Source organism: Chiloscyllium plagiosum, unplaced genomic scaffold (assembly GCF_037043375.1).
Source record: "Chiloscyllium plagiosum isolate Xiang-an unplaced genomic scaffold, Cpla_swu_hap1 HiC_scaffold_10, whole genome shotgun sequence".
Lineage (NCBI taxonomy): Eukaryota > Metazoa > Chordata > Chondrichthyes > Orectolobiformes > Hemiscylliidae > Chiloscyllium > Chiloscyllium plagiosum.
In genome coordinates, this window is record NW_028270148.1 from 57463742 (window position 1) to 57488228 (window position 24487).

At 39.8% G+C, this 24487-nt stretch overlaps 1 protein-coding gene across 31 annotated transcripts in view; it reads right to left on the reverse strand.

The window, feature by feature from the left end:
* Positions 1-24487, reverse strand: part of nrxn1a (neurexin 1a) — a 1876207-nt gene that overhangs the window by 1131289 nt on the left and 720431 nt on the right. For all 31 annotated transcript variants that reach the window (XM_087991361.1, XM_087991355.1, XM_087991356.1 and 28 more), the window contains one exon: positions 848-1149. In XM_087991361.1, the coding sequence (XP_087847487.1) occupies positions 848-1149 (302 nt within the window). The remainder of the gene's footprint in view (positions 1-847; positions 1150-24487) is intronic.

Genomic DNA, 24487 nt, shown 5'->3' on the forward strand with positions numbered 1-24487 from the left:
GACTACAACCTTTACTAGTCTTCCATGCACAGATCAAAACTTACCCAATTGGATCACTTTAGGCTCTGGAACCTCTTAAAGTTGTCTTCAGCTCGTGAGCCATTTAATGAAGCCAGCAGTTTTGATTATGTCATTAATTCTCAGCATGATAACATGTAGAAGGATCTTGTCAACTTAGAGCTCACGTCCTTGTAACCTACACAATTGAGCGGCTTAAAATTTAGAATGGTGAACATCCTATGGCTCCACAGTGTCTGAGTAAGTTATGCAATGTTTTGCTTACTCTCTTTGTTCAATCACTCCTCTGTGTTTGCTACAACACAAAACTGATAATTTGCTCAAATTTCACAACATGTTCATTAAGATCTGCGACAGGATAATTTTATCAATGTTCATAAGCTAGGTAATAAAGCCTCTGTCTATTAGTTGAATATCACTGATGGTAATATTGGTAAATGTTAAGACATTTTATGTATTTTCCTCTGCTTTACAGGCAGACATCCAAAATCTTTAATCATTGATATTTGCAAATTTAATAGATTCCTTTACTGGTCACCTTGCTATGATGCAAATTCTTTTGACAAAATGCAATGATGCTCCAACATTTAAGTATATCTCTAGATCTGCATTTGCTCAGGTATTATGAAGTAAAATAGTTATCTGGAAATTTCTTTGAGTCAAATTTAATAAATAATTTGTCATAGTCAATTTATTTTCAATTCAAAAGGAAATCACTCAATTATATTTAGCTTGGAATTTGTAAATGTGTGCAGTAAAATTACTTTCATTTTCCATACATGATTAAGAATAGGTTCCACATTTTCTACATCATCCTTTGTACTGTTACCTGACGGAGGTTCCGGGTTACTTTCACATCATGCCAGGCATTGTCATTAAATTTTCCATTCACAGGTTCCACCAAAGCTTCAAAGGCTCCTGACCCCAAATTAATGACCAGTGAGACAGCACCATCTTTCAAAGCCAGATTTACATAATCTGCAGATTTCCCTGTATGAAGCATGAGACCATTCCTTTGAAGAGTTCTGAATGATAATGTTATTTCATCGCTGCTACTCTGGATTGGGTTCTGTGACAAGTCATAGCAGAAATATTCTGATCCTTTAAATGTTGCAACATATTCTTCTCTTCCTGAAAGACATGAAAAATGAAACAAGGTGGTTAGAACAACATCATATGTTTTGTTATGCATATATAAAAGCAATTATACACAAAATGTATTGGGAGTACTCTTATTGCATAAAAACTATTCATCTGATTAAATGCAATGCAGCCACTTAAAAGTGATCAGTGCTCCTCCATCAATTTACAAAAAAATAGATTGCCTGCAGTATGGAAACAGGCCCTTCGGCCCAACAAGTCCACGCCAACCCTCTGAAGAGTGACCCACCCAGACCCATTCCTTACCCTATATGTATCCCTGACCAATGCACCTTACGCTATGGGCAATTTAGCCAATTCACCTGATCTGCATAGCTTTGGACTGTGGGAGGAAACTGGAGCAAACTCACGCAGACACAGGAAGAATGTGCAAACTACACACAGTCGCCTGAGGTGGGAATCGAACCCAGCTGCCTGGCAGTTGCCAGCAGTGGGACTGGCTCAGCAATTATACCAGAGGCTGTCTCTTAATTAGTTACACCTGGGCTCTCTGTTGAAACAAGGGGAGCAGGAAGGCTCCTGAGGATGGCAGGCCAATCAGACCAGCCTTGGAGTCTGAGTAACTGTATGAGGAGGGATGGGTGCTACTGAGGACACTTAAAGATCAAAATGGCATCTCAACATGAAGACATGTTCAGAATTTTCAAAACACAAACAAAAAGGATCATGAGATTATATAGACATAATTTTAAAAAAAAATTGAAGTGGCTAAGTTAGCACACAACACCTGCTGGACCGTTGAGCAGCAGTGAATAGCCATCCTGCCTGAACCCCCTTTCTGTTGGCCTGAAGAAGAGGTTAGAGAGAGAGGAGAATGAAATAAACCTAAAAAGACAGGTGCTTTTCAAAGTATGTCGAGGTGCTAATGCACATGTGTGGCATTGAATTTGTGTTCCTGACAAGCCTAACACATTTGAACGTGATATACTTCCAAAGTCAAAATCATGTGCTCGGACTGAGAAGTGGGTACTTAGACTTCAGTAATATAAAAAAGGGTTTTTCACATTGATAGAAAATCAAACATGAATTCACTATCAAGTCTGTGGAGGTTGGACCAGATGAGAGGGTGATGCAAGAGAAGTAAGCTGACCAATATGTGTAGTGGTACATTCGCTGCTGTGCTTCTTCAGCAGTTTTTTGTTTGCAATTTAGATTTCCAACATTCACTCTACATTTGTTTTTATTCTGTTTCAAAATCAATTGTCCAATCCCAGGCCATTTAGATTAGATTACTTACAGTGTGGAAACAGGCCCTTTGGCCCAACAAGTCCACACCGACCCTCTGAAGAGCAGCCCACCCAGACCCATTCCCCTACATTTACCCCTTTACCTAACACTAGGGGCAATTTAGCATGGCAAATTCACCTAACCTACACATCTTTGGACTGTGGGAGAAAACCAGAGCACCGGGAGGAAACCCACGCAGACACAGGCAGAATGTGTAAACTCCACACAGACAGTTGCCCGAGGCAGGAATTGAACCCGGGTCCCTGGCGCTGTGAGATAGCAGTGGTAACCACTGTGCCACCATGCCGCCCCATTTAATAAATGTTCCTCCTATCAAAGTGGGTAATTTCATAATTATCTATATTGTATTCCATCTACCAAGCTCTTGCCCACACACTCAATTTGCTAAACTGTCCCTGAAGTCTCTTTACAACTTCCTCATGGCTCACATTTTCCACCAAGTTTCACACCATCTGCAAGCCTTAAAATATTGCAATTGGTCCTCACATCCAAATAATTGATACATACATTGTGAAAAACTGGAGTCTCCACATGGACCCTTGTGGTACCCACTGGTCACAGCCTGCCAACCTGAGAATGACCCATTCATTCTGATTTTTTTTTCTTTCTGCTTGTGAACTAATCCTCAATCATTACCCTCAATTCAATCCACCTTTTCTTTCTAACTTCCTGTATGTTACTTCATCAAAGGCCTTCTGAAAATCCAATACACCAAAGCCTTCCTTATTGACTCTGCCCATAGAATCCTCAAAAAGCTTTGCTATATTTATCCTACTTGACTTCTCCTTCATAACTCCATATTTGCTCTGCCTAATTTGATAATAATTTACTTCTAAATAGCTTTTATCACATCCTTTATAATAAATTCCAGTATCTTATCTACTTTTGATGTCAGGCTAACAGATCTTTAGTTTCCCCTTTTATGTTTCCTTTATTGCTACCAGATAGCCATGGAAAGATATAGCCATAGATATTCTAGGTCTATTTCTAACAGAAGAGACAATTCTCGTTGAGATTACAAAAGCCAGAATTAGAATTAGAATTAGCTTTTTGTCACATATACTCAAATGAGTACACTGAGAATTGTATATGTCGCCCCTTATGGCGCTATTTCAGGTACAGAGTCTCTATGTACAGCTTCTTCAATTACAGCTTTTCGAAACATAGAGAAATAAAAAGTCCAGCATTGCAGATTTTAGGAATGAATTATATAAAGGAGAAACAAATGTTCAGTACAACAATCTTCCAACCCAGTCCATGCTGACACCTAGTCTCCTGTCCTCAGCCTTGACTCTAGATTGCGCTGCGTTTCACCTCAAGGTTCATGATGCCTGGCATCACCTCAAGGCCAGAAGTCCATGCTGAGACCATGCTGGGCCGAGACCCCGCTACGATGCTTCAGAAAGGATGAGAAGCTCGTTCATAGGATGCAGAGACATGCAAGAACGATGCCAGGAATAAGGCAATTAATTTGCAAGTTGCAGAAACTGGGAATATTCTCTTTGGATCAAAAAAGATTGAGAGGAAGAGTCTGAGGAAGGGTACTGGATTCAAAATTTTAACTCTGACTTCTCTCTACAGATGCTGCCAGACCTGCTTGAGCTTTTCGAGAAATTTCTGTATTTGTTTGATTGAGAGGAGATCTAGTTGAGGGGTGCAAGATTATGTCAATTTTAGAGAAGATGAAGAAAAGCTTCTCCGAATTAACTAAGGGTGACATCTTTTGTGGCCTAACAGTAGTGCTCTTACCTCTGAGCCAGAAAACCCAGGTTCAAGTCCCACCTGCTCCAGAGATGTGCAACAATATCTCTGACTGGGCTGATTAGAAATTATCTATAATGGTGAGGGGACACAGATTCAAGGTGTTGCAATGAGGTATAAGAAAGGAGTGGTAACCAGTTCGATGGTGAAAGTGGGCATGGTCAAGGATTTCAAAAATATAAATGGAACTAACTGAATTACGATAAAGTGAGCTGGTGTGGACTTGATTGATCTAATACTCTCTTGTACTATAATGGCTCTTTGGCATTATAATAAATAGTATAAACTATTACCATATGATTCAATTATGTTATGTATCTTAAGTAAAAAAAAAATCAAAAAATGTGTTTTTTTGTGGTCATAGAGATCTGTTGTATGCACATACTGACACCATTGCATAACTTTCGAGAGTACAACAGATGAACAGCTAAGCAGTCCTGTTACTGTAGATTTCTATCAGTAACCAGAAAAATTGAGGCATTTTTTGTGAAGTAGCATACAAACAACATCATTTCACCTTTCAGGTCACAAATGTAATGAGAAACAACAGTGATGAAACAACTTACATGAAATCAGCTTCAATACTGCAACACATTTTAGAACGCTTGAATAATATGTTATTCCAGTAAAAATGAATCATGACTATTGAATATCATCCTATTCTGCCAACATATCACTGAATATAATGATAACATCCTTTTGTCATTGTATTGGGAATCAGATTTGTTCCAAAGGGCACCAGGCCAAAGAATACATTAAAAAGGGGTAGGAAGCCTATAATGACTGACTTACATCCTATTTACATAATGTCCATATTTGCTTTGTCTAGGGCAAGAACACCAAACACCCACATTAAACAGATGAGTGCTTCGAAATAATACTTAAATGACATACTGGCGACATACAGCACCACTTTCACATCACACCAGGGTTGCTAATGGATTCAGCTGTAGAAAGACGTTAATTTTAGTGCAAAATTCTTACATTCATGAATGGCTTTAAAACCTCTTATGCACTTTACCATTTTTCCCCGTGTTGCTACCAAGAGACTGATGGGCTTTTGTTGCAACCATTCAACTGCAAATTGGTTTTTCTATCAACTTATTTCATCTAACCATTAGAATTCTCAAACAAAACCCTGGTATTTGTGAATGTTCTGAAGGAAGAAAAGGAAAATCTCCAGTGAAGTGTTTTAGCTTTTACAGCACCTACTGGCGCCATCATACCTTATATCACTGAACACGAATGCACATATCTTGTTTTGGTCGGGATTTAGTGCATTGGTTTGATGGTGTATGAACATGAGAAGGCCCCATGGGGAGAGCCACTCAAAAATACTCATCACAGTTGCATCGGTTATACTTATCTTTTTTTTTGTAACCACTTGCATAAATGTGCCAAAATTAAAGCTGTTAAATTATTGAAAAAAAATTTGTCATATTTATCACTGTGGATGCTCAGTGTGGGTACCTTAATATTGCACAGATTCTACTGAATACACAACATGTAAAAGGACAATTGGCTCAACATGTCCATTCCGGCATATATGCTCCTTGCAATTTCCCCCCCATGCTTCTACATCTAACACAGTAAACTATTCTATTTATAGCTCCCTTGTGTGTTTCCTGAGCTTCTCATTACATATAAGCATGTTCTTTGGCTTGAAGATCCCTACGAGGATGGCTATCTCAGTAGTTGCAGCAAGCTTTTCTAGCTAATGGCGAAAATTGGCACTGCAGATGCTGGAGAATAGAGTCAAGATTAGAGTACTGCTGGAAAAGCACAGCAGGTCAGGCAGTATCCGAGCAACAGGAAAATTGACATTTTGGGCAAAAGCCCCTTTCTAGCTAATGGTCAACTTAAAACACCTTCATTCAAGCTGTGCCAAAAAAAGTCTTCCAGAAAATTGAGAAGTGATCTGAAAGATATTATGAAGGGTTTACCAAAGGTACAGAAAATGTTTCCACTCCCACGAATTCCAAAGGGGAACCACAAATCTTTGAGTAATTGATAGACTAATAGGATAATAAGTTCAATAATTAATTTAGGAGAAGCTACTTATAGATTATGAAATAAGCTAACTATGCAATACTTGAGATAAAGTTACATTAAAACATGTGTGATAAAGGAATACAAGGACATATATATCTTCAGGTTGGGTACCTGGACTGCCAGCATATCATAATGGGTAAAATCCTCACTATTGTTACCACCTATGATATGATATGGCAAAACCATCGGGAATGCCTTAGGGAGATTCACTTGATATGATGTTTGTATGAAGCCCAAACCCTGGCACAGATGAGATGGTTAGAATGGCCTGTTTCCTTAGCTTCAGTGTAGTTAACACCATATCATTATGAAAGGATTTGTGTTTGGCCCACTGTTATCAAATCACAAACATTCCAGTGCATAAATAGAACAACAATTAAGTAGGTTAGTGTTATAAGGCAAGTGACAAAATCTAGATGAGGATTAAAAAGCACAGATGTGAATGAAGTGAATAAAAAAAGAATATCCCTTATTGTCACATGTACTCAAGTACAGAAGTGTAGGAATACAGTGAAAAGTTTTACAATGTTGCTTCTTACAGCGCCATCTTAGATAAAAGTACCTAGGTACAAATCTTAAATACAAAAGAGGAATAAAAAAGAAATGTAATTTATTACTTTACACTGTTCAAGGAATAAGTTAGAAATACAACATAGTTAAAGTATTGAAATTACAGTCAGATAAAAAAATAAAGATCGCTGAGTTGCAGATGCAGATGACCAGATGTGAATATGATGTCATGATGATAATAGAGACATGGCTCAAAGATGGACAACAATGGACATTAAATAGTCCCCAGATACAAGGAAAATATGAAAGAAAGGAAAACAGGAGGGTTTGTGCTATGATAATGGTGAACATTTCAGTGTAAGAGAGAGAGGAATCCCAAAAGGGTCAAGGATAGAATCCATTTGGATACAGATAAGAAACAGTAGGAGCTAAATTGTTCAGTGTATACTATCAGTCATGAGCTAGAGGGGAAGATATAGTGGAACAAATATGGAAGCAAATTACAGGGAAGTGAAAGACTTATAGAGCAGTGGCTTTAATAACAAAAAAAAGGATAGGAATCGGGTAATGGGTTAAGAGGGGAAACAGTTTCTGAAGTGACTCTCCTACACAGTATGTTTTCAGCCCAGTAAGAAAGGCAGAATTGCGGTGTTCTTGGGAATGAGGGGAGCCATGTTGATCAAGGTAAGGTACATTTAAGGGATAGTGATCATTCTATGGGAAGACTTAGGTCAGATATGGAAAAAGACAAGGAGCTATCCAAAGTAAGAGAAAGCATGAAAAAAGACTGGCAAATGATATAAATGGATACCCAAAAATCTTGTATGGATACAAAAATAGTTAGAATGGTGAAATAGTGTTAAGAGGAGTAGCAGAGCCTTTTCGGTTCTTTTTAGATATGGAGGTAGGGGCATTGCTGAGGAAGCAAATTAATACTTCATCTCTTATTTTATAAATAAAGAAAATACTGTGTAAGTGATGGTAAAACAGGAAGTAGTTTGGATACTTGATGGATTTCAAACTGATTTGGCAAGTTATTAGATAGGCTATCCACTCTTAAACTTTATAAAGCACGAGGACTGGATAGGAAGGAACCAAAGATGGATCCTTGGATGCAAGGATGGAAATTATTGAGACACTAGCAATAAACTTCCAATTTTCCACAGATTTAGGCTGGCACTAGCAGATTGGAGAATTGCAAATGTTATATGCATGTTCCAAAAGGATGCAAACGTAGAACACCAACTATAGGTGAGTCAGTTAGTTTAACATAAACTTTTAGAAATTATAATTCAGAATATTCAAGCTTTTCCAATGCAGTTACAACGCTGGCATCTACCCAACAATGTGGTGAATTGCCCGGGCATGTTCTGCACATAAGAAGCAGGACCAATCCAACCTAGCCAAATACTGCTCCATCAGTCTATTATTGATTATTCGTAAAGTGAAGGAAGGTGTCGTCAACAGTACTATCAAACAGCACCTGTTTAGCAATAACCTGTTCAGTGATGCCTAGTTTGGATTTTACCAGACCCACTCAGTTCCTGACCTTGCTACAGCCTTGGTTCAAATACGGACAAAAGAGCTGAATTCCAGAGATGAGGTGAGAATGAGAGCCCTTGACATCAAGGCCACATTCTTCCAGGTTCGACAACAAGGATCCCAATCAAAACTTGTATTAGTGGGCATCAAGAAGCAAACTCTCTGCTGGTTGGAGTCATACCTGGCACATAGGAAGATGGCTGTGTTTGTTTGAGGTCAGTCATCGCAGCTCCAGGACATTGCTGCAGGAGTTCCTCAGGATAATGTCCCAGGCCCAACCAACTTCAGCTGCTCCAATATAAGATCAGAAGTGTGGATGTTTGCTGATGATTGCACAATGTTCAGCACAATTCACAACACTTCAGATACTGAAGCAGTTCATTTCCAAATTCCACAAGATCTGTACAATATCGAGGCTTTGTAACATTTGTAAGTGGCTAGTAACATTTACGTCATGCAAATGTCAGGAAATGACCATCCCCAATAAGAGACAATCTAACAATTGTCAAGGGTATCGACATTCAATTGTGTTAACATCACTGAATCCCCCACTATCAATGAGATCAGAAATGCAATAGCCTCAAGAGCAGGTCTGAGGCTAGGAATACTGTGTTGAGTAACTTGCCTCTTGACTTCGCAGAGCCTATTCAGCATCTATAAGGCACAAGTCAGGAGTGTAATGGAATACCCTCCACTTAATTGGACTGGTGTAGCGCCAACAACACGCAAGAAACTTGACGCCAACAAGGACAAAGAAGTCCACTTGTTTGGCGTCACATACACAAGCATCCACTCCCTCCACCACTGATGCTCAGTAGCAGGATTGTGTACTATCAACAAGATGCACTGCACAAATTCACCAAAAACCCTTAGAGAACATCTTACAAACTCATGACTACTTCCACCTAGAAAGACAAGGGTGGCAGACACATCAGAAAACCACCACATGCAAGTTCTCCTCCAAGATATTCATCATCCCAGATCGGAAATATATTATTATTCCTTAACTGTCACTGGGTCAAACTCCTGGAATTCCCCTCCATCAGAGCAATGTGGATTTACCTACAGCATATTGACTGCAGCTGTTCAAGAAAGCAGCTCACCATCATCTTCTCAAGGGCAGCTAGGCAGGGGTAACAAATGCTGGCCAGTGAGTGATGCACACTTCAACTGGCATATTGCATTTTATTCTGGACACTGCACTTTAGGAAGGATGGGGAGGCATTAGAAAGGGTATGGAAAAGATTAACAATTGATTCAGGGATGAGGAACTTCAGTTGTGTAGAAGTCATGGAGAAAGTTTGACTGTTCTACTTGGGGAAAAAAGGATGGAGAGGAGAACTCATAAAGGTCTTCAAAACCATGAGGGATGTGCCCAGAGTAGGCAAGGAGAACCTTTCCTATTGGTGAAAGTATAAGGATCCAGAGGGAACAGATTTCAGGCAATTTGCAAAATAATTAATGACAACATGATTTGCGAGTGGTTGAATCTGGAATACTCTGTCTGACAGCATGCTACAGGCATGGTTAATGAAGCTTCAATTAAACAAAATGGGTCAATATCTGAAAAGATAAAAATTGCAGGGCTGTAGGGAAAAGGCAACGAATTGGCACAAAGTCAATTTCACCTTCCAAGACCAACACAGCCAGGATGAGTCAAATGGTCTCCTTCTGTGATGTAACCATGCTATGATGCTATAATTGTTTGGCAACTATTTACACGGACTCATCCCATAACTATAACAGAAAATGGCAGAGAAAAGACAATAAACTGGCATCAAACCAATAAAAGGATAGTCGCTGTCATTCATTTCATGAGATCCACCACAAGGAGCTTTTCTGAAAGCTCCTCACAAATACTGGTACAATTGCAGCAACAGATATTTCTGTTGGCATAAGTTCACTATGCATTTAAATTATTTGGAGACTTGATATGGGAATGAATTGCATAATACGTCCCCTAGGAGTAATTATAGGATTTACTTCTCTTGAGTTGAACATTTGTAATTCTAAAACACACTCTAATTTTATGTTGTTGGAAAAAATTTTCTTACTCTGTTCACAGCTTTATTACAGAATATATATCTAAAAATCCAGTCCAGAAACTGTGCACTGAATTCTCCCACACAATGTGGGGAATGGCAAGTAGGTCGGGAAAATATAGAGAGATCAGAAAAACAGGATTCTCAATGTCAAGAAAATGTCAGATTTTCCACCTAAGGTTTCAATGGTCAGAAGAGAAACTCGCTATTGAGGGGGAGAAGGCCTATTCATATGCATTAATACTCCATTATAATCTATTTCTGCCTCGTTTAAAAGTAGATTGCTGTTCTCCTACCCTCCAGAGAGAAACTAGTTGGTGACAATTTCCAATGTGACAGTCAGAGTTGGTTTTTGGCAGCTTAATCTTGTCTCTTGCTTCTCTCGGCCAATATTTTGGCCACTCATTCTCTCATTGTTTATTAAAAACCGAAAGAACTGTAGATGTTATAAATCAGAAACAAAAGTACAAACTGCTGGAAAAGCTTTTCTGGCAATTTCTATTTTGGGTTCTCTCATTGTTTGGTCATTTGAATAAATTATACCTGCTTCAGTAAACATGATGAGTTGACAGAGCTAAGATGCTTCGATATCAGCCATTAACATGAATATTTTACTAGATTCACTTGGGGACCATGACATATTTTTATGCCAATTTTGAACAGTAAATTAATATTTCAAAGTGATGCTCAAAATACTTTCAATCACAATGGTTGTAGATGTGATAATAATATAGATCAAGTGAACTTACATGTGCATTATATATAAAACAATGGCAGTGCATTTGATTTCAGTCAGATCCCTCTTGCAAGAAGAAAATACAATGGTAGGCTACAATTTTGCTCCTTTTCACTTTTGAATGTATTCCTAGTTTCCTCATTATGTTATTAGAGGCAGAAGTTTATTTACAATTATGATTAAATGTATGAGTAATGTGGTACAGAGTGGATAACCTTTATCGAAAACCTCAGGACAAACTGTTTTTCAGAAGAAAGACATTCTTGGTATTTAGATACAAGGCAGGAAATAAATTTGCATAGTTTTAATCACTTGTTCTAATTTGGCAAATAGGGTTGAAATCAAGGTCACAGTGTCTGTTCAAATTTTTGTGATCTGTTGAGTTCTGCCAACCCTGTTGGGTAATCTTTGCCACCTTCATGAATGAATCAGTTATGGTTCCATCAGAATTCAGAATGGTTATCACTCCTGTGGTGCTGCATCAGTTATGGATTGTGTTGTGTGCATAGGTGTTTATAAATAACTACAGAGGAGAAGAATCATGCATGAAACAATCTCCAAAATACTTGTATTTACCAAGGCACACTTAGATGCACCAAAGGTCCTTTAGTGCTTTTAGGAAAAAAAAAACTTTGCTTGAGGTGAAAAGACATAACATGAAGTTTTTTTTCCAAAGAGTCCGAATTCAGCATGTTCACAAATTCGTGTGGGTCCATTTTCAAAAACACCTTCAATTTTTTGGTCTTCTTATTTTTCAAATGTGTGTAACAGTAAGTTTGAGCAGTGTGCTTTTACAATTTGTATTTTCAGAAGCAGACTTGACAAATCAATAAATGAAAAGGGAATCATATAAAGAAACTGGCACTTTTAGTCTCCTCAAGAACAAATTTGGTAACATTTCCAGCTAAATCTGGTTGAAAGATATAATAAGACACAAATAATACAAGCAGGATAGTAACAGTGGATGAGTCCAATGGTGAGAGCAGACAAGCTGGTCAGCTCAGTTGGCTGGATGGCAGACTATTAACAACAGCATGGGTCCTACTGATCACAATGAAGCTCTTGTCTTCTCAATCCTTACACTCACCATTGGTTCATTTCTCTCTAATAAGAGTATAGTTATCTGAAACAATGGTGACTTTATCTGAGCTGTATCTGCTATTTAAATGTTTAATTTATAATTGACCACAATGTAGGAGAAAGTGAGGATTGCAGATGCTGGAGATCAGAGTCGCGAGTGTGGTGCTGGAAAAGCACCACAATATACCTATTAATTCATGACTAAATTTTTGATTCCGCTTGTTAGAGAATAGGAGGTTATCTAAGATATTGTGTTTATCTTGACTGATTTTAGTACAGGAGAAATTAATTTGTTTTTAACTATGCAACCTTGTGGCTTCATTACTTTCGGAAATAATTGATACTTTTGATTTTTTCTACTTTGTTTCAAAGTTACTGATCTGTATTGGGGTCATAAAAGCAGTAAGAAAAATTGTAACAACTGTAAAACCACCTTTTTTTGGAGCAAACAAAGCATTTCAAACATTGAACAAGTAATTCAGAATTGCTTTGGATTGTAAAGCTACCTCTGTGAAAAGTTTATTTGAATGAACTTCTAATTAGGTTTCAGAATTAAGACAATAATGAACAGTGAATGCAGTTAAAATTATAACACAGTGTACCTGGACATTGATAGACACTCTAAATTATTTCCAACATTCACACCAATAAAAACTATCAGCCTTGTTTATGAAAATAATCTATGTATACACAATCCAGAATGAACATGTACATATTTTAAAATGTGCAGCTTCTACTTTAAATTTAATGATGACTGAATTTTCCTAGGTGCCTGTACGTGGCTATGAATAATGCAAGGTATGAGGCTAATTCTAAAAAAAAGACTTTGGGTCAGTTTGCCAATGGGTTCCCTGCCTCTAGCTGTTTTCCATTAGCATAGGATGGATCCAGTACTATAAATCTGTGTATCCCATGGTGGATTACCAATTAAAGTTGTTGAGTGACTAATTGGTGGAACTTTCACACAAGGCAAACCGACCAGCTCGCTCAGGCCTCCACGACTGACTGATGCCATCCCACCCCACTATGTCAGTAATGTGACAAAGAGAGAAGGCAGTTTTGCAATGAGTAGGCTACCTGACAAAGAAAAGGGATTTAAATATTTTTGTCAGAACATGATGGGGCTACTTTCTTCTGTAAAGACCGTGGCTTTTTATTTGTATGTATTATTAATTGTGCACTGAAGCAAGCAAAGAACAGTTATAAAACCAAGGACTACTGCATGTTTTGAATACAAGACACCTGAGAGTCATTGCAAGCATCATTTATACAGATGCTTGTTCGAGAAGTAATTGAAGTGTACTTTCTGGATGAGCTAAAGCCAAATGATTGTGTACATAAAAAGTGTGGGCTGGCAAGAAGTAGTAGATTGGTCAATGGACTAGTGACCAAATTTTCATTACAAAAACCTCTGTCTGTCAACAATTGTGTGATTGGTTTTCAAGTAACTGTACAGCTTAAGGTTGTGAACAAGGTACATAGATATCTTCAGATCTCCACCAATGCAGATGCTCTCCCTGTTCTGTGGAGTAAAAGCTAACTTAAGGTTAAAGAAAACCAATATTTCTTGTCATCAGTTATTGCAGTATACTGTGATTTTTAATTGATAAATTAGACACCTGGTGAAAGTGAATCAGCCAACTGCATCTCTTTCAAACCAATGGAAGCATGTGGAGAACAATAACTGAAAAGTAGCATTCTGATCAGCACAAGTATAAGTCTGCTTTCAGCAACCTTGTGAACTGAAGCCACTGAACTGCCTTCCCAGTTTTTATCTCCTTCAATAATACCCTTTTTATTTCTCTGTCATGTTATTTCAGCTGGAAGGCACACTGCTACCTCAACCATAACTCTAACATAGGGGTCCACAGGCTTATGGCAAAATTCCCACAATATCTTACAGAATGGTGATATACTGATATTGAAACTGTTTGGAACCCTTAGTGTCCTTCATAATTGTACAGATTGAACATTTCTAAACACTTGTGTCCATCATGACTAGCAGGAACTGGTTATCAATCCAATCAATCTGGCATTGACATTACATTTTCATTTTGGAATTCATTTATGTGGAAGGAGACAGCAGCCACATGAAAGTGTACAAAATGAGGTCTTTAATCATTGCACCTGGACAAGTTTTTAATCCTCAAGCCATTGAGTAAAATCTCATGTGATTGGCTCTTGGAATACACCAGCTGTTTGAAGGGAACTTTATGGAGTCCATAAGATTGGGAAATGTGGGTGACTTAATTGGACAGGAAACAAAATCTCAAAATGCCAACAGTGGCAAAGAGAAAATTTTCAGTAGCATATTTGTGACACATCAATGCAAATGCTGAACTGTGATAGGTACGTACTTGCCATGCACTTGTCATGCCATTCCAAGAATATTCATGAGTGCAAAATGTTTTAAATTGCATTTTACCTTCAAGATAAAGTTAGAGATACACAAAATGTCACCACACCTAATTTGCACTTGTTGGAAGATGTCGTGCACCACTTGGCTTTGTGTGAATGGTTTTCCGAGTTGATCTCTATGACACAAGAAAGGACAGCAGGAGAGAAATGGCTCACGCCAAGGTTTGGGGCTAGCAAGTGTGTCAGTCAGTGGTTAGAGATGGCATGCAGTGTTGGGAACATGGAGAAGTAGAACTGGGGTCCAACAGAAGTCAGAGGATAGGGTCAGGTCCATGGAGGAGTGAAGTGGAAATAGTCTGAAGTACTGGGGGTGGGGACAGTCAGTCAAGACAAGGAAAGGAAGGAGCAAAAAGGTAGAACATTGTCCAAATGTTGCCCATATTGTGCTTGCTGGCAGAGATTTTAAAGGGTTTTGAGTTCACTTGAAACATTTCAAATATTCTTGCCAACTCTGACCTGGTTACAATGCAGAGAAGGGTGGGCCAGCTGAACCTATAAGTTCAACCATTTCCCACGGTGATGCATACTACATTGGACACAAATATGAATGTTGAGCATACAGTGAAAACACATTAATTATTCCACAATAAAGGGAATATCCCTAACTTTCCTGTAATCATCAATAAGTGGCAACTTTGAGGCATGTCAATACATTTAGTTCCCTGACTTGACTACTTTCAACAAATAATGACAACACTGGACTACAGTGGAATCATGCCATTTGAAAATATACAAGTGATATTCAATCTTGGAAAAGCACTCATACAACAGTTCAGCAGGAAGCTATTGGCTGTGATTTATCACTCTACTGTTAGCCCACCCCTGACTGGAACATTAAAGGGTTTCACTAATGAATAGCTTCCCTCACCATATCATTGCAAGTGTATCTAATGCTTATCAGAGAAAGCTTAAATTTTATTGCAATCAAACAGGAAATGGGAAAAAGTTTTAGCAGAAGAGTATGGTGTATGCCTCCAGTTAGCTCTCCTATTAACTGTAAGCATTCCTTCAATCGGAACTTAGTTGCAGGCACTCAGCTCTGAGAACTTTGCTATCTTTCTCTTGTCACAATAAATACAAAACGTGAAAATCTTCCTCCAGTTCATAAAAAAATTTCCTTCTTGCCCTTATCATTCAAACAGTAAATCAATCGACATTACAGCAAGCTTGAGAGTTTGTGTTGAACCCGTATAACAATATGCTTGTCATCACTCAGAAGACTATTCAGCTCTCTTTAAGAAGTGCATACCTCTTTAAATTAGGCCTATAAATGAGTTACGCATGAAGCTAGTTTTGGATTTACATCCACTCCAGTACATGTTAAATTATAAATCCCCACTCTCACAACTAACTTCCTCTGTCCAGCTTGCCCCCATTCCATTGCACCATCACAGGGTGATTGGCTGCTCAATTATAACTTGCTTTTTTTCACTAACACTTCCAAATTCAGAATAGCTCAGTGAATACGACCACAGCAAATGTTTAATAAATATATATTTTAAATTCGGAAAGATTAATGCTATCTTCTGTCTGTCTTTTTTTTAAAAGAAACTGTCCCAAACCAGGTAACTCAGTATTCTGCAGTTTAGCTATACAATATAACAATGATTGGTTTGTCAGTTATTACAAAGATGCTTTATAAGTACAATTGTCAAACATAATGCACAACTTTACAAATTGGCTTTCCTCTTCATTAATCAGTAACACAATGGATAATGCATGGAAATTGTGTATGGAATTTGAGAAAATATTTCACATATTATGACATAATAGGCTAGTGAAAAAATGAGATCATGAAATAATGATCAGTGTCAACTTGGATAAAATATTTTCTTAATGACAGAAAACAATGTGTCTTGGCAAATGATTACTGAGCAGATTGGAGGGTAGCAGAGAATGTGTTCTCCAAGGACCAGACTGGGGCCACATTTCTTTTATGATATGTATAAATGACTTTGATAACAAAATATAAAGGAAATTTTCTGATTTTACTGATAGTACCAAACTTGAGGCTGTGGTAAACTGTGAGGTCAATATCAATTGGTTTTGCAAATACATCGATAGGTTAGTGGATTGGGCAGACACTGACAGCTAGAATTTAATATAGTGAAGTGAGAAGTGATACATTATAGTAGAAGAAACAGAGAGGGATTATTTAAAATTATATGGGCAGTTTTAAAACATTTGCAGGGACATATTTGCAGGGAGTTTCATGAGTATAGATCTTTGAAGGTAGAAGGTCACGATGAGAAAGTAGTTAGCAAAGCATTAGGGATCACAGGCTTCATAAATACTGCTGTGGGTAAAGAAGTTACAAAATTATGTTGTTAGTTAGACCAGAGCTAGCATATTAAGCCCTATTCTGGTCACCACACGCTAGGAAGAATTTCAACCTCCTTTAATGGGTGTAGAGATTTACTGGAATGGTTCCTGTGATAAAGGAATTGAAATGGAAGGTTAGGTGAGAAATACCTTGTTATTTTCCTTCAAGCAAAGAGATTAAGGGAAGATCTAATATAGATATCCAAAATTATGATATCTTTAGATAAGCCAGACAAAAACACTGGACTTAATTTTACTAAAAGAGTCTAAATTTGGAGAAACTTTCCTTTGTGTTTCATGCAGAGCTTCTCTGTGTGAGACTTAGTGAAATTTCTCCTGCCATTTTCTGAAACCTACCTCACTATCTATGCACCACATGCCTTGGGAATACTGGCCACTCCCAGGATTCCTGGCAAGTGCCATATTTAAAACACAGCTGCCAGTCTCGGGCTGCCTTGCACTCTTTATGTGAATTGCCCCTAACATGGTGAACAGGGGAAGACTAGAACCACACTTCATCGACAAGGACATCTAGGTCAATGCTATATCCACCTTCCAGAGAATGGAGGCGGAAGGTTGATGACCTTCTCTGCACTGCTACGGTAAGTGCCAATAACTTCTCTCTGCTACTTCACTCTCTCTCTTCTATTGCATTCACCTCCCATCAAGGCTCATGGCCTACTACGCTCACTCAAGCAGTATCAACGTCCCTCATATGCTTTCACCCAACCAAATCTTAATATCACTAAGCTTGCATGGCTTCTGTGCTGCTTACTCACTCACTTACTCACTGACTCACTCACTCACTCACAACAACTTTCCCCTATCTGTAGCAGCACTAACAGCTGGGCCAGCCACTTTCATTTTATGCAATTGCTCTCTTTGACTCATTCCAAGATAGGACAGCCTGCATTGGGCAGACAGAGCCAGGAAAGATAGTGGGATGCCCAACATTCTGCTCCTCAACACCTTCAAGAAGATCAAGATCCTGGCCTGTGAGGATGTGACTGCTTATGTGGTGATACCAGAACCCTGTATCGCAGCAAACAAGTAAAAATCATTGTCCATTACCGTGCCGCTCTCCCATTAAGAACATAAGAACTAGGAGCAGGACTAGGCTATTTGAATAAGATCATGACTGATTTACCTATGGCCTCACCTCTTATTTTATGCCAGTTCGTAACAACAATCAACTTTCCTACATTTCAAAAATCTATCCGCTTCCTCTTTAGTAAATACTTCTAAAGGTCTAACCTCGTAAATTCCCTGAGGTACAGAATTCCAGACAGTCACTATCCTTTGGAAGAAGAAATTCCTTTGTGTCTCAGTTTTTAAATGAGTGCACCTTATCCTGCAAGCATGTCTGCTAGTTTGAGATTTCCCTCACTAGTGCCAATAGTTTCTCAGAATCTACTCTGTCAAGCCCCTTCAGAATCTTGAAATCTCTAAGATCCCGCCTCATTCTTCGAAACTCCAATTAATAAAGGCCAAACTTGTTTAGCCATTTTTGAGAAGACAACTACTTTATCCCAGGATTCAGCCTCGCGAATGTCTTTGGAACTGCCTCAAATACCAGAAGAGTCAGTTCTGCTATAACGAGATATCCTTGTGCAACCCTGTATTATAAGAAAATCCTGTAATAGCAGCACCATTTAAACTAAGGGGGAAGGAATCGTGTTATAACCAATTCATGCTTTAAAAGTTTGCGCAATAGAAACAGTTCCCCAGTTCATTAATTGTGTTGCAGCAAATTTGCATTAAGAAAACTTGCATTATAGCAGAACAGCCTGTACATCGTTACTTGGACGCGGGGACCAAAACTGTACTTTAGGTACATCCTCACTAACACACTGTGCAGCTGGAATAAGAATTGCCCATTCTGGGTGGCACCATGGCTTAGTGGTTAGCACTGCTGCCTCACAGCGCTAGGGGTGTAGTTCAATTCCAGCTTTGGGTGAGTTAGCTGTGTGGACTTTGTACATTCTCTCTGTGTCTGTATGGCTTTCTGTTGGGTGCTTCACTTTGTCCCTGCAGTCCAAAAATATGCAGGTTAGGTGGGTTGGCTTTGCTAAATTGTCTAATCGTGTCCAGGGATGTGCAGGCAATGTAAATCGGCCATAGGAGATGTGGGGTTAGATTACGTTGGATTTTATTGTCATCTGTACCACAGTACAGGAATGCAATGAAAAGTGCAAACAGTTTCCATTCTCTAGTGCCATCTTAGAATGCTAAATAAAAAGCAGAAATTAACGTAGCAAAAGGAATGTCCAGCTCTATTCAGCCACTAGCCTACTGGGCTGTGATCACCCTGACTCTCCCTCCTGATGCTGGACCTTAGCTGGACCCTGGAACCTCCAACACATCCAGGGAGCCTGGTGGGGTTGCGGCTCAGGAAGTCCCGCTTAGGGTCGACCCTCACCAGGCCTTGCTGCCATGAGGTTAGGATGGGGACCTCAGTCTGAATGGGATGCTATTCAGAGGGTTGCTGTCGATTAGGTGGGCTGAATGGCCTCTTTTCACACTTTAGGGGTTTCTATTTTTAAACTCCTACCCGTTAGCAAGTAAAAAAGGCAAAATGCCATCTGCTTCCTTAATTATTTGCTGCCATGACATGGGTTTCATGCACAAGGATACACTCTGCACTGCACTTGTTTTGAGTTTCTGCCCCCTGAAGTAATAGTCTACGGTTTCATTCTTCTGATTAAAATGGATGATCAAACATGTTTCACATGAAATTCCATCTGTTAACTTTTTACCCACTCATCTAACCTTTCTGCATCCCCTTGCAAATTCCTTATGTCCTCATCACAGGATGCCCTTCAACTTTTTTTTACTAAATTTGGATACATTACACTCGGCCAACACGATTTCAGATAACAAATAATTGAGTGCCTCAGACTGATTCTTCTGGCACTTCACTAGGTTAGGTATTTCCAACCTGAAAAAGACCCACTGATCCTGTCTCACTATCTTTTACACATGAGTAGATTCTGCAACACATTGCTCTAAGAAACAATCTCTGAAGCATGCACAAATTTGTCTGTTATGCTACCCTTGTCCACTCAATATGCAGAGCAATGCTGATCCATGTGGTGCCTTTCTTACATGCCTCCATTATTTCCTGATTTAGATTGTGTCCTACAGTGAGATAGGTCTTAGGGGCCTGCAGATGACTCCCACCCATGATTTTTATCACTTGTTATTGCCAACAAAACTGATTCCATGTATGACCTATTGCATCTACATTGTTTTTTACCATTGTACTGATACTTGTTTTATTAATAAAAAGCTACTTGCCTCCTTTTCCTTTTTGCCAATTGTTCCCAGAATGTCAAATACACTAGAATACTGAGTTGTCAGTTTTGGTCACCTTGCAGCCACTTCTATGTTATAGTTATCAAAACATATCCCTTTATTTCTCCTTATGCTGTCAACTCATTGATCTTGTTCCAAATTCCAGACAAAGAGCCTTGAGCTTTTGTTTTTATTGACTGTGCAAATGTACTCTTAATATGACCAGCAGTCTATCCCTTTGTTGTGATGTATTCTCTGTTTTGTCTTCTGAAAGTGCTAATGCACGGTATGGCCTCAGTGGTCAGTAGGGCAGCCCTGAAAGACAGCTCCTCCTCCACTGTGGCCACTGAAGGAATGCATTGAGATCATCAGCTCAGATCCTGACACCTCGGTAGGTATCTTAGCTCGTCGGAGAGTCAGGAGCACACACCGGTTAACACATCACTGTCAGATTAATGGACACAGAAATGCCCCAGGTCACTGGCACTCAAGGACTTACAAAAAGAAGGCCCTTGCTCTGCCTGAGGCACTGTTGGACATTCATAACTTCAAAGGCATGTGCAAAGGAGCACAGGAACAGCAGGCAGTTTCATTGGAGACACTCATAAAAAAACATTGGTAGTCCAGCATGCTGCCTCTCTCAGGCTACTCCAAAGGTGACCAGGCATTCCGTCTCCACCCAGCACTGTGGGGTTCAAGCTGAGGAGGATGCATCTGCCTCTGTGGAGGGCACAGTCAGCATGTCTGAGACATTGAGCCACAAATGCCTCCCAACCATAACTGCAAAGTTTACAGGCATCAATGCAAGGCAGGCTCCTTCGATGAAGCTACACAACCTGGGGCTGCATATAGGTGGGATGGATGAAACTTTATTGTAAATACATTCTCACATTTGTAAATATGTCTTCACTTTTTATCATAGCTATGTGAGTAAATGTCATTCTAACTGCAACTCCAAGAATAAAGATAAAAAGATGAGCCATCCTTAGCACAGCCCAATGCTTTATAGTCCAAGTTGAAATGTAAACAGCCCCTGTACCATATTTTAAAGAATTCGATTGTGGGATATGGATGTCACTGGACAGTCAGCATTTACTGCCCATCCCTAGTTGGCCTTGAGAAGGTGGTGGTGAGCTGCCTCCTTGAACCGCTGCAGTCCCACAATGCCAATAGGAAGGGGATTCCTGGATTTTGACCCAGTGACAGTGAAGGAATAGCGATACATTTCCAAATCAGGATGGTGAGTGGCTTGGAAGGGAATTAAAAGGTAGTAATGTTCCCATGTATCTGCTGCCCTTGTCCTTCTAGATGGAAGTCATTGTTGGTTTGGAAGGTGCTGTCTGAGGACCGTTGGTGAATTTCTGCCGTGCATCTTGTAGATAGTGCACACTGCTGTGACTGAGTGTCAGTGGCAGAGAAAGTGGATGCTTGAACACCTAAGGTGACTTCACCTGCACTGTGTGGATGTCTCTATCATGCAAATGTCTTTTGAATGGTCTCACATTGCAACAAAGTAGAATGCCCTTCTTCTCAGAAACACTAAACCCACCCACTCTGGGTGTGGGGGCAGCCATTTTTATCTCCAATGAGTTCTTAGATCATGAAAGAAACAGTGGCCACATGTCACAGAGTGAGTTACATAGTTCCAATACTACATCAGTTACATATTAATGTAAACAGACTATATGTCCATCTAAAATTAAAGGCAAGAAGCAATTAAGGATTAATGATTGCAATCATGCTTCAGGTCAAATACTTTTGCATACCAGAGAAATGAATCTAATTTTCTGCAGTGGTGGCAGGATAAGACTTAATGAAAAAGAAAAGGGAGAGCTTTTATAAAACCTTGTTTATGCCTGACCATTTAGCATTCGATTTTTAGGCCCTCAAGGGGGTAGGAATGGGAGGGCAGGTGCAGTTTGCAAGCACCATGTCCTCACTGGGAAATATTCCCAGAGACAGAGAGCAGGCATCAGAGTGACTTGTGCACAAACAAGAGCGGCCAAGTGAGGGAATTAAAAATCGCTTAAGACGTAACATCAGAACCTTGAATTTATTACCCAAAGCACAGCTGCCTCCGAGCATTCTTGCTGCTAATTGGACAAGAGAGGCTGCTGCCATTCGGATCTTCCCAAGGACAGCTGGGTTCCTCTCAGGCTGGATCCCAGCTTAGAACTGAAGGCAATCTCCCTGCAGCAGGCTAGGGAGCCATCAAATCCACCTCCCACTCAGCTCAGCATGGACTCACAGGGATTCAAGAGATATAGTCATAGCTTCCAGCTGTTCTGTGGAAAAACTTCTCCCACACTCAACTACACTGATGACTGACAATTGTAGCCATAAGATATTTTTACTTTTTATGATTCTGCACCTCCCCCCCTCAAGGAATCCTCACAGTCTTCAACCAAGCTCAGCAGAGCTCACTCATCCCAGTGATACTGCTGTCATTGCTTTGGGACCTCTGAAAGGGTGTTGTACTCCACAAGTCTCCCGACAGTCCTCAACTGAACAGGGTGAGAGACAGTTGTTTAATTAGCTGCCTTCACAAGCATAATCCTACTGTTGTCACTTCTGGGTCCCTGACCTAATGCCAAGGGCATGAGAATTGTGGCAAGCACTTGCCACACTATGAGGTTTTGAGCATATAAGAGTGAAGTGAGGAGGAATTACTCTATTCAGCGGAAGGTGACCCTTGGAATTCCCAGAGGGCTGTGGATGGTCAGCTATGACATATATTTAGGGTAGTGTGGAGAGGATGCTTCTTTTATAACGTAATCTCGAACTGGGGATAGGGGTGGCATCCTCTGTTTAAGAACCAGGGCTTACCCATCTTAAACAGTGTTGTAAGTCTTTGGAGCTATCTTGAAAAGTCAGTGAGTGCAGAGTCCTTAAATATTTTTAAGGGATAAGTTGATAAATTCTTGTGAAGTAAGGGGATGAAAAGTTATCAGAGGAGTGTTGGAAATATGGACTGGAGGTTGCAATCAGACCAGCCACAATCTTAGTGAATGCTAATGCAGACATGAGGGGCTCAATGGCCTACTCCTGCTCCTTGTCCATATGTTAATCGACAGAATTTTGGACTCTAGGGAAATCAACGGATTTAAGGGTCAGTGTTAAAGTGGAAATTGAGGTCAAAGCTCAGCCATGATCTTAAAGAATGGAGAAACAGGTTTGATGGGCCTTGTGACCTACCTCTGTGACTACATTCTTAAGTGATCAGGAGGGTGTTTAGAAGTGGGCAGTGGTTAGGGGCAGGTGTGTAGGGTTGTCAGGGGATAGGGTCTCAAGATTTATTTCAGGGGCCAAGAAGCCCTCTTCATCATGTTGCCTTCAAAAAGCTGTTGCTGTGTGTTTTCTAGCTCTGGATCTAACTTCTGACAGGCATAGCATGTTGAGCAAGCTGCCTCGGTTTCCTCACAGACAGCTCAGTTTAGCATTGCACTCAGGTCCTAAAGGAGCCAGTGTGCAGATGTAACAAAGACCCTTGCAGCTCACTTGAGTCCTTCACACAAGCAGCTGACTTGAGATGGGATGCCATCAGGCAACAGCCTCACTGTATTGTATTATAGGCCTGAGTTAAATGATAGGAGGTAAAATTACACTTATATGCACCCCCACAACCCCATAAATCAAGTTTAGTCCCTTCAGATTCTATGTGTACACCGTACAGCATTTTCCACTTAAACACATACTTATATAAATCAAAATCACTATGGCTACTCTGTGTCAATTAGCTATAGAAGAAAACATTGAAGGGAAAACCCACTTGAATCATGCAATGTTTTTTAATGTTCACCTCAGCCTATCAGTTTTTTGCATTTGCAACAGATGTTGACTAAAGATTCCTTTTTGGCATTCAAACAGAGCAGTAAGCTAGTGTGCTTTCAATTAAACCTGTTGGATTATAACCTGGTGCTGTGTGATTTTTAAGCAGTAAGATGGTGGAGGATAGAGGACTGTCAGCAGCACGCCACACTCTCCAACGCAGTAAAATTGTGTATCACAGCAGGAGGTACCCTTTACTAACTTCATCTGTTCTCAGGCTGCTTTTGTGTTCAGCAGTTCAGCAGTGGGCGGCACGGTGGCACAGTGGTTAGCACTGCTGCCTCACAGCGCCAGAGACCCGGGTTCAATTCCCGCCTCAGGCGACTGACTGTGTGGAGTTTGCACCTTCTCCCCGTGTCTGCGTGGGTTTCCTCCGGGTGCTCGGGTTTCCTCCCACAGTCCAAAGATGTGCAGGTCAGGTGAATTGGCCATAATAAATTGCCCGTAGTGTTAGGTAAGGGGTAAATGTAGGGGT